At 40.3% G+C, this 10,908-nt stretch overlaps 1 protein-coding gene across 3 annotated transcripts in view; it reads left to right on the forward strand.

The window, feature by feature from the left end:
• Positions 1–2,269, forward strand: part of ccdc191 (coiled-coil domain containing 191) — a 50,359-nt gene extending 48,090 nt beyond the window's left edge. For 2 of the 3 annotated variants that reach the window (XM_061975488.2, XM_061975490.2), the window contains exon 17: positions 985–2,268. In XM_061975488.2, coding sequence (XP_061831472.1) covers positions 985–1,126 — 142 coding nt within the window. In that variant the 3' untranslated portion in view covers positions 1,127–2,268. Of the gene's footprint in view, positions 1–984 lie in introns of all 3 variants that reach the window. The other variant, XM_061975489.2, reaches the window with a different exon arrangement.
• The last annotated feature ends 8,639 nt before the right edge of the window (positions 2,270–10,908 follow it).

Raw genomic sequence — 10,908 nt, forward strand, 5'->3', positions numbered from 1 at the left:
CTTTAGAATCCATGTTACCTCTAACTTCATCTAGACTTTAGAATCCATGTTGCCTCTAACTTCATCTAGACTTTAGAATCCATGTTACCTCTAACTTCATCTAGACTTTAGAATCCATGTTACCTCTAACTTCATCTAGACTTTAGAATCCATGTTGCCTCTAACTTCATCTAGACTTTAAAATCCACATTACCTGTAACTTTATCTAAACTTTAGAATCCACGTTACCTGTAACTTCATCAAGACCTTAGAATCCATGTTGCCTCTAACTTCATCTAGACTTTAGAATCCATGTTACCTCTAACTTCATCTAGACTTTAGAATCCATGTTGCCTCTAACTTCATCTAGACTTTAGAATCCATGTTACCTGAAACTTTATCTAGACTTTAGAATCCACGTTACCTGTAACTTCATCAAGACCTTAGAATCCTTGTTGTCTCTAACTTCATCTAGACTTTAGAATCCATGTTACCTGAAACTTTATCTAGACTTTAGAATCCACGTTACCTGTAACTTCACCAAGACCTTAGAATCCTTGTTGTCTCTAACTTCATCTAGACTTTAGAATCCATGTTACCTCTAACTTCATCTAGGAGCAATCTGTGGGACATGCTACCGTGTGTGACCCCCGCGACTACAAAAGGGACAAGCGGTAGAAAATGGATAGATGGATGGATGGATTATTATTATTATTATTATGTAGCTTCAGTAGAAAACATGTACTATTATTATTACTATCAGAATCAGAAATGCTGATTGGAGCTGCTCCACACGCAGCTCCAATAAAGGTCACATTCCCAGGTGAAGCGCCTAAGTGTCCCAAGACTGTGGGTCTATTCCCTCCAGTCATGCAGCTGCCACTGCCCATGAGCACTGGACTCCATGACCTGAAACCTCATTAGGTGCCAACAGCTCCAAAATGATTTCTTACGCCTCTCTTGTCTTTTTCCATGTCCGTCCCTCCATCTGCCCGCCGACGTCAGAGCGGCGCTATGGCGAGCTTTCCAGGCCTGGAAGCGGCTCCCGCACGTGCAGCGCAAGGAGCGAGAGAGGGAGCAGCGGCGGGAGAGACTGGGTCGCAAAGTGATCGAGGTTCTGCCCGACTTCTGGTCTCGTCCTCAGTGAAGGCTCCGTGGTGCCACACAAACTCCTCAGTGACATAACACATTATCACAAGAGAACCACCAGCCAGGCCGGCCATCGACAGGAACCCCAGACCCCGGGCCCACCGGCACAGCAAGCAGCAGGCCACAGACAGACGTGCCCGGCAGAGAACAAGGCACGGGAGAAGCAGAGACAGCCAGCCCCCAAGCCAACGACCAGCTACCTGCAACCTAACTCGGTTGGGCCCGCAGGTGTAGAACATGTTAGTCAGGAATGATCAGCCAGACAAAAACTAATGACACTTGTTCACCGGCGAGGAGAAGAGGATCAGACTCAAGAAGACGGAGCAAGTGGTCCAGAACTAACCAAGATAGTGAGGGAAATAACGCTGGTTTTCTTTAAAACGTAATACAACTATGGCAGGTGATATTTTGTTTGTTTGCATCTCAACAGTTGTTTTTCTCACTACCATAGGGTGAAACTATCCTTTCCCAGGCACACCCTCCTGGTTTTGGAGTATAAAATATTTGGGGTTTTGGCACTAACCGCTGGACGAGATGTGACCCATCTAAGTTTAAGCCTAGATGGGACCAATCTAAGTCTAAGCCTAGATGGGACCAATCTAAGTCTAAGACTAGATGGGACCAATCTAAGTCTAAGACTAGATGGGACCAATCTAAGTCTAAGACTAGATGTGACTAATCAAAGTCTAAGACTAGATGTGGCCTATCTAAGTCTAAGACTAGATGTGACTAATCAAAGTCTTAAGACTAGATGTGACCAATCTAAGTCTAAGACTAGATGTGACCAATCTAAGTCTAAGACTACATCTGACCAATCTTAATGTCAGACTACATCTGAACAATCTATGTCTAAAACTAGATGTGACCAATCTAGGTCTAAGACTAGATGTGACCAATCTAAGTGTAAGACTAGATGTGACTAATCTAAGTCTAAGACTAGATGTGACCAATCTAAGTCTAAGACTAGATGTGACCAAGCTAAGTCTCAGACTAGATGTGACCAATCTAAGTCTAAGATTAGATGTGACCAATCTAAGTCTAAGACTAGAAGTGACCAATCTAAGTCCAGCAGATGACATGGCACCCCAAACCATCACTGATGGTGGAAACTTTACACTAGACTTCAGGCAACGTGGATCCTGTGCCTCTCCTGTCTTCCTCCAGACTCTGGGACCTCGATTTCCAAAGGAAATGCAAAATTTGCATGGTTGGGTGATGGTTTGGGGTGCCATGTCATCTGCTGGTGTCGGTCCACTCTGTTTCCTGAGATCCAGGGTCAACGCAGCCGTCTACCAGCAAGTTTTAGAGCACTTCATGCTTCCTGCTGCTGACCTGCTCTATGGAGATGGAGATTTCAAGTTCCAACAGGACTTGGCGCCTGCACACAGCGCAAAATCTACCCGTGCCTGGTTTACGGACCATGGTATTTCTGTTCTAAATTGGCCCGCCAACTCCCCTGACCTTAGCCCCATAGAAAATCTGTGGGGTATTGTGAAAAGGAAGATGCAGAATGCCAGACCCAAAAACGCAGAAGAGTTGAAGGCCACTATCAGAGCAACCTGGGCTCTCATAACACCTGAGCAGTGCCAGAAACTCATCGACTCCATGCCACGCCGCATTAACGCAGTAATTGAGGCAAAAGGAGCTCCAAACCAAGTATTGAGTATTGTACATGCTCATATTTTTCATTTTCATACTTTTCAGTTGGCCAACATTTCTAAAAATCCCTTTTTTGTATTAGCCTTAAGTAATATTCTAATTTTGTGACACACGGAATTTTGGATTTTCATTTGTTGCCACTTCAAATCATCAAAATTAAATGAAATAAACATTTGAATGCATCAGTCTGTGTGCAATGAATAAATATAATGTACAAGTTACACCTTTTGAATGCAATTACTGAAATAAATCAAGTTTTTCAAAATATTCTAATTTACTGGCTTTTACCTGTATAAGCGGTATCTCCCTGCTTAACATCGTGGGGGAAATCTTCGCTCGTGTCGCCCTTGCTAGACTCCACCTCCTTGCAGAACGTGTCTACCCTGAGTCACAATGTGGCTTTAGGGCAGCAAGATCCACAGTGGACAAGACTTTCACCCTTCGGCAGCTGCAGGAGAACAGAGAACAGAGGAGAGCCTTGTATCTCGCCTTTGTCCATCTCACTAAAGCATTCCACCTTGTCAGCAGAGATGGTTTCTTCAAGCTGCTTGCAAAGATGGGCTGCCCTTATGATCTCCGTCATAAGATCATTCCACGAAAACACACAGGGTTCCGTCTGTTGGGAAGGAGGAACATCAGAGGCCTTTCCAATCCGCAGCGGCGGAAAACAGAGCTGCGTTCTAACCCTCTGGAATTGTCTTCTCCCTCGTTCTGTCTACTGCTTTCGGCACATGTTCTGAAGGTGTCTCCCTACACACATTTATAGATCAGAGGTCCTTCAAGAAGAGATCCCCGTTCATAGATCAGAGGTTCTTCAGGAAGAGACCCTCATTCATTGATCAGAGGTTTTTCAAAAATAGATCTTCATTCATTGATCAGAGGTTCTTCTAAAATAGATCTTCATTCATAGATCAGAGGTTCTTCAAGAAGAGACCCTCATTCATAGATCAGAGGTTCTTCAAGAAGAGACCCTCATTCATAGATCAGAGGTTCTTCAAGAAGAGATCATCGTTTATGGATCAGAGGTTCTTCAGGAAGAAACCCTCATTCATTGATCAGAGGTTCTTCAAGAACAGACCCTCATTTATAGATCAAAGGTTCTTCAAGAAGAGATCCTCATTCATAGATCAGAGGTTCTTCAAGAAGAGACCCTCATTTATAGATCAAAGGTTCTTCAAGAAGAGATCCTCATTCATTGATCAGAGGTTCTTCTAAAATAGATCTTCATTCATAGATCAGAGGTTCTTCAAGAAGAGATCCTCATTCATAGATCAGAGGTTCTTCAAGAAGAGACCCTCATTCATAGATCAGAAGTTCTTCAGGAAAAGACCCTCATTCATAGATCAGAGGTTCTTTAAAAATAGATCCTCATTCATAGATCAGAGGTTCTTCAAGAATAAAGTTAAAGTTAAAGTACTACTGATAGTCACACACACACTAGGTGTGGTGAAATTACCCTCTGCATTTGACCCATCCCCTTGTTCCTCATTCATAGATCAGAGGTCCTTCAAGAAGAGATCCTCGTTCATAGATCAGAAGTTCTTCAAGAAGAGACCCTCATTTATAGATCAGAGGTTCTTCAAGAAGAGACCCTCATTTATAGATCAGAGGTTCTTCTAGAAGAGACCCTCATTCATAGATCAGAGGTTCTTCAAGAAGAGATCCTCGTTCATAGATCAGAGGTTCTTCAGGAAGAGACCCTCATTCATTGATCAGAGGTTCTACAAAAATAGATCCTCATTCATAGATCAGAGGTTCTTTAAGAATAAAGTTAAAGTTAAAGTACTACTGATAGTCACACACACACACACACACACACACACACACACACACACACACACACACACACACACACACACACACACACACACTAAATGTGGTGAAATTACCCTCTGCATTTGACCCATCCCCTTGTTCCTCATTCATAGATCAGAGGTTCTTTAAGAATAGATCCTCATTCATAGATCAGAGGTTCTTCGAGAAGAGATCCTCGTTCATAGATCAGAGGTTCTTCAGGAACAGACCCTCATTCATTGATCAGAGGTTCTTCAAAAATAGATCCTCATTCATAGATCAAAAGTTCTTCAAGAATAAAGTTAAAGTTAAAGTGCTACTGATAGTCACACACACAATAGGTGTGGTGAAATTACTCTCTGTATTTGACCCACCCCCTTGTTCCTCGTTCATAGATCAGAGGTTCTTCAAGAATAGATCCTCATTCATAGATCAGAGGTTCTTCAAGAATAAAGTTAAAGTTAAAGTACTACTGATAGTCACACACACACTAGGTGTGGTGAAATTACCCTCTGCATTTGACCCATACCCTTGTTCCTCATTCATAGATCAGAGGTTCTTTAAGAATCGATCCTCATTCATAGATCAGAGGTTCTTCAAGAAGAGACCCTCATTCATAGATCAGGGGTTCTTCAGAAATAGATCCTCATTCATAGATCAGAGGTTCTTGAATAATAGATCCTCATTCATAAATCAGAGGTTCTTCAAGAATAGATCCTCGTTCATAGATCAGAGGTTCTACAGGAAGAGACCCTCATTCATAGATCAGAGGTTCTTCAAGAATAAAGTTAAAGTTAAACTACTACTGATAGTCACACACACACTAGGTGTGGTGAAATTACCCTCTGCATTTGACCCATCCCCTTGTTCCTCATTCATAGATCAGAGGTCCTTCAAGAAGAGATCCTCGTTCATAGATCAGAAGTTCTTCAAGAAGAGACCCTCATTTATAGATCAGAGGTTCTTCAAGAAGAGACCCTCATTTATAGATCAGAGGTTCTTCTAGAAGAGACCCTCATTCATAGATCAGAAGTTCTTCAAGAAGAGACCCTCATTTATAGATCAGAGGTTCTTCAAGAAGAGACCCTCATTTATAGATCAGAGGTTCTTCTAGAAGAGACCCTCATTCATAGATCAGAGGTTCTTCAAGAAGAGATCATTGTTTATAGATCAGAGGTTCTTCAAGAAGAGATCCTCGTTCATAGATCAGAGGTTCTTCAGGAAGAGACCCTCATTCATTGATCAGAGGTTCTACAAAAATAGATCCTCATTCATAGATCAGAGGTTCTTTAAGAATAAAGTTAAAGTTAAAGTACTACTGATAGTCACACACACACACACACACACACACACTGAATGTGGTGAAATTACCCTCTGCATTTGACCCATCCCCTTGTTCCTCATTCATAGATCAGAGGTTCTTTAAGAATAGATCCTCATTCATAGTTCAGAGGTTCTTCGAGAAGAGATCCTCGTTCATAGATCAGAGGTTCTTCAGGAACAGACCCTCATTCATTGATCAGAGGTTCTTCAAAAATAGATCCTCATTCATAGATCAAAAGTTCTTCAAGAATAAAGTTAAAGTTAAAGTGCTACTGATAGTCACACACACAATAGGTGTGGTGAAATTACTCTCTGTATTTGACCCATCCCTTGGTTCCTCGTTCATAGATCAGAGGTTCTTCAAGAATAGATCCTCATTCATAGATCTGAGGTTCTTCAAGAAGAGACCTTCATTCATAGATCAGAGGTTATTTAAGAATAGATCCTCATTCATAGTTCAGAGGTTCTTTAAGAATAGATCCTCATTCATAGATCAGAGGTTCTTCAAGAAGAGACCCTCATTCATAGATCAGAGGTTCTTCAAAAATAGATCCTCATTCATAAATCAGAGGTTCTTCAAGAATAGATCTTCGTTCATCGATCAGAGGTTCTTCAGGAAGAGACCCTCATTCATAGATCAGAGGTTCTTCAAAAATAGATCCTCATTTATAGATCAGAGGTTCTTCAAGAAGAGACCCCTAGGGGATCACAGAGGTACTACTAGTTTGAGAGCTTGTTTTAAATTGAGAGCTTTGTCTTCCGGCTCAGCTCCTTCTTCACCACGACGGACCGATACAGGGTCCTGCAGTACTGATCTACATCCACTATCCTTCACTTGTGAACAAGACTCTGAGGTACTTGGACTTCTCCACTTGGGGAGATTGCACTCCACCCTTTCCCTGGCGACAAGCGCAGACTCGGACTTGGAGGTGCTGGTTTGCATCCCAGTCATTCAGCCATCCAGTGAGAGCTGAAGATCCAGTTACAGCTAGCAGGACCACAATATCTGCAAAAAGCAGAGACCTCATCCTGCAGCCACCAAACCGGATTCCTGACTGTGTTCATAAAACTTGTGAACAGAACCTGGGACAAAGAGTGTGTGAAGCTGGTCTACAGTTCCATATTTAGGATCCTGTTTCAGGTGAACAAGTCGGCATTTTCATTTTGAATAAATGAGTTGGGAGATGGAATGTAGGACTCCGGTCTTTACTTTGTTTTCACTTCAAACGTCAACTGTCGGCTTGCAGGGAATTCAATATGTGCAAAACACTTCCTGGTGTGTGTGTGTGTGCGTGCGTGTGTGTGTGTGTGTGTGTGTGTGTGTGTGTGTGTGTGTGTGTGTGTGTGTGTGTGTGTGTGTGTGTGTGTGTGTGTGTGTGTGTGTGTGTGTGTGTGTGTGTGGGTGTTTTTTCATGGTTGCATATATTTGTGTGTAAGCCTGCAGTGTGTCTCTGTTCCGCGACCTTGGTGCTCTCACAAACACCGTAGCACAGTCCAACAAAAGTCAAGAACTACAGGTGTGCGTCCATGAGAGACTAGAAGAAGTTGACAGACTAGGAAGGAAACAAAAACGGAATGCAGCAAACAAAAAGTCACGAAGAATGTGGAGCAGACGGCGTCCACAAAGTACATCCGTTCTTGACCTCAGCATGGAAAGAAATAAGAATGGTGTTTCAATCTCAACTTAAATAGTCCTAATTACCAACAGAAAATGATCCGTGGGAGCCATCTATGTCAAGGTTGAAAACCCATCCCTGAACGGAGGAGGTGGTCTGTCTTCCACATAGAACACTGTCCTTTCAACCAGTCCTAAAAAACTCTGCAATGGAATGTTTACGTGGGGGATTCTGACTATTTTGGACTGATAGTAGTCCATCTACAGTGATGGTTCTGCCAAACAATACCTCAATGCTAACAAGGGGAATTTACACTTTCAACTGTCCTTGGCTTTGACAATAGGATTGTTTGTTTGCATCTCAACAGTTGTTTTTCTCACTTGCATAGGGCGAAACCATTCTTTCCCAGGCACACCCTCCTGGTTTTGGAGTATGAATATTTGGGGTTTTGGCACTAACCGCTGGACGAGATGTGACTAATCTAAGTCTAAGACTAGATGAGACCAATCTAAGTCTAAGACTAGATGTGACTAATCTAAGTCTAAGACTAGATGTGACTAATCTAAGTCTAAGACTAGATGTGACTAGTCTAAGACTAAGACTAGATGTGACCAATTTAAGTCTAAGTCTAGATGTGACCAATCTAAGTCTAAGTCTAGATGTGACCAATCTAAGTACAAGACTAGATCTGACCAATCTAAGTCTAAGACTGGATGTGACCAATCTAAGTCTAAGACTAGATGTGACCAATCTAAGTTTAAGACTAGAAATTACCAATCTAAGTCTAAGACTACATCTGAACAATCTAAGTATACGACTACATCTGAACAATCAAAGTCTAAGACTAGATGTGACTAATCTAAGTCTAAGACTAGATGTGACCAATCTAAGTTTAAGACTAGATGTGACCAATCTAAGTCTAAGACTACATCTGAACAATCTAAGTATAAGACTACATCTGAACAATCTAAGTCTAAGACTAGATGTGACCAATCTAAGTCTAAGACTAGATGTGACCAATGTAAGTCTAAGACGAGATGTGACCAATCTAAGTTTAAGACTAGATGTGACCAATCTAAGTCTAAGACTACATCTGAACAATCTAAGTATAAGACTACATCTGAACAATCTAAGTCTAAGACTAGATGTAACTAATCTAAGGCTAAGACTAGATGTGACCAATCTAAGTTTAAGACTATATGTGACCAATGTAAGTCCAAGGCTAGATGTGACCAATCTAAGTCTAAGACTATATGTGACTAATCTAAGTCTAAGACTAGATGTGACCAATCTAAGTTTAAGACTAGATGTGACCAATCTAAGTATAAGACTAGATGTGACCAATCTAAGTCTAAGACTAGATGTGACCAATCTAAGTCTAAGACTAGATGTGACTAATCTAAGTCTAAGACTAGATGTGACCAATCTAAGTTTAAGACTAGAAATGACCAATCTAAGTCTAAGACTACATCTGAACAATCTAAGTATACGACTACATCTGAACAATCAAAGTCTAAGACTAGATGTGACCAATCTAAGTCTAAGACTAGATGTGACCAATCTAAGTTTAAGACTAGATGTGACCAATCTAAGTCTAAGACTACATCTGAACAATTTAAGTATAAGACTACATCTGAACAATCTAAGTCTAAGACTAGATGTAACTAATCTAAGGCTAAGACTAGATGTGACCAATCTAAGTTTAAGACTATATGTGACCAATGTAAGTCCAAGGCTAGATGTGACCAATCTAAGTCTAAGACTAGATGTGACCAATCTAAGTCTAATACTATATGTGACTAATCTAAGTCTAAGACTAGATGTGACCAATCTAAGTTTAAGACTAGATGTGACCAATCTAAGTATAAGACTACATCTGAACAATCAAAGTCTAAGATTAGATGAGACCAATCTAAGTCTAAGACTAGATGTGACTAATCTAAGTCTAAGACTAGATGTGACCAATCTAAGTTTAAGACTAGATGTGACCAATCTAAGTCTAAGACTACATCTGAACAATCTAAGTATAAGACTACATTTGAACAATCTAAGTCTAAGACTAGATGTGACTAATCTAAGTCTAAGACTAGATGTGACCAATGTAAGTCTAAGACTAGATCTGATCAATCTAAGTCTAAGACTAGATGTGACCAATCTAAGTCTAAGACTAGATGTGACCAATCTAAGTCTAAGACTAGATGTGACCAACCTAATTCTAAGACTAGATGTGACCAATCTAAGTCTAAGACTAGATGTGACCAATCTAAGTCCAAGACTAAATGTGACCAATCTAAGTCTCAGACTAGATGTGACCAATCTAAGTCTAAGACTAGATGTGACCAATCTAATTCTATTCTAGATGTGACCAATCTATGTCTAAGACTAGATGTGACCGATCTAAGTCTAAGACGAGATGTGACCAATCTAAGTCTAAGACTAGATGTGACCAATCTAAGTCTAAGACTAGATGTGACCAATCTAAGTCTAAGACTAGATGTGACCAATCTAAGTCTAAGACTAGATGTGATCAATCTAAGTCTAAGACTAGATGTGACCAATCTAATTCTATTCTAGATGTGACCAATCTACGTCTAAGACTAGATGTGACCGATCTAAGTCTAAGACGAGATGTGACCAATCTAAGTCTAAGACTAGATGTGACCAATCTAAGTCTAAGACTAGATGTGACCAATCTAAGTCTAAGACTAGATGTGACCAATCTAAGTCTAAGACTAGGCACAGTCCTCGAGCACATTAGAGAGTCCGGGAGTGCAACACAGTCCTTGGAAATAAAGAAAGGGGTTTGTAAATGAAATAGTTTGCATTAAGAGCAATAGAGGTTGCACTGTGATCAACCTTACTGGCATAAGAAGCCTCCTGATTGGCAAACAGGAACAGGTGTGTTTCCAGGTGAGGGCACCTGTACGCTCAAAAGAGGATAAGTGGAGGTACGTGGAGGAAAACAGGAAGTGGAATGAAAAAAAGAGCGCTGGGCAGGAAGTGATACAAAAGACAGGAAAATACCGAACTAAGTCCAAACTGTTTTGTGTGCAATAAGTGAAGGTGTGACTTGGGAGAGATTATTAGTACTTTATTTGATTTCAATAGTACTTGATTTGATTTTAATAGTACTTTATTTGATTTTAATAGTACTTTATTTGATTTTAATAGTACTTGATTTGATTTTAATAGTACTTTATTTGATTTTATTAGTACTTTATTTGATTTTAATAGTACTTTATTTGATTTTATTAGTACTTTATTTGATTTTTTTAGTAGTTTGTTTTATTTTATTAGTAGTTTATTCGATTGTTATAGTAGTTTATTGGATTTTATTAGTAGATTATTTTATTTCATTAGTAGTTTATTTAATTTACTTACTAGTTTA

Source organism: Nerophis lumbriciformis, linkage group LG14, assembly GCF_033978685.3.
Source record: "Nerophis lumbriciformis linkage group LG14, RoL_Nlum_v2.1, whole genome shotgun sequence".
Lineage (NCBI taxonomy): Eukaryota > Metazoa > Chordata > Actinopteri > Syngnathiformes > Syngnathidae > Nerophis > Nerophis lumbriciformis.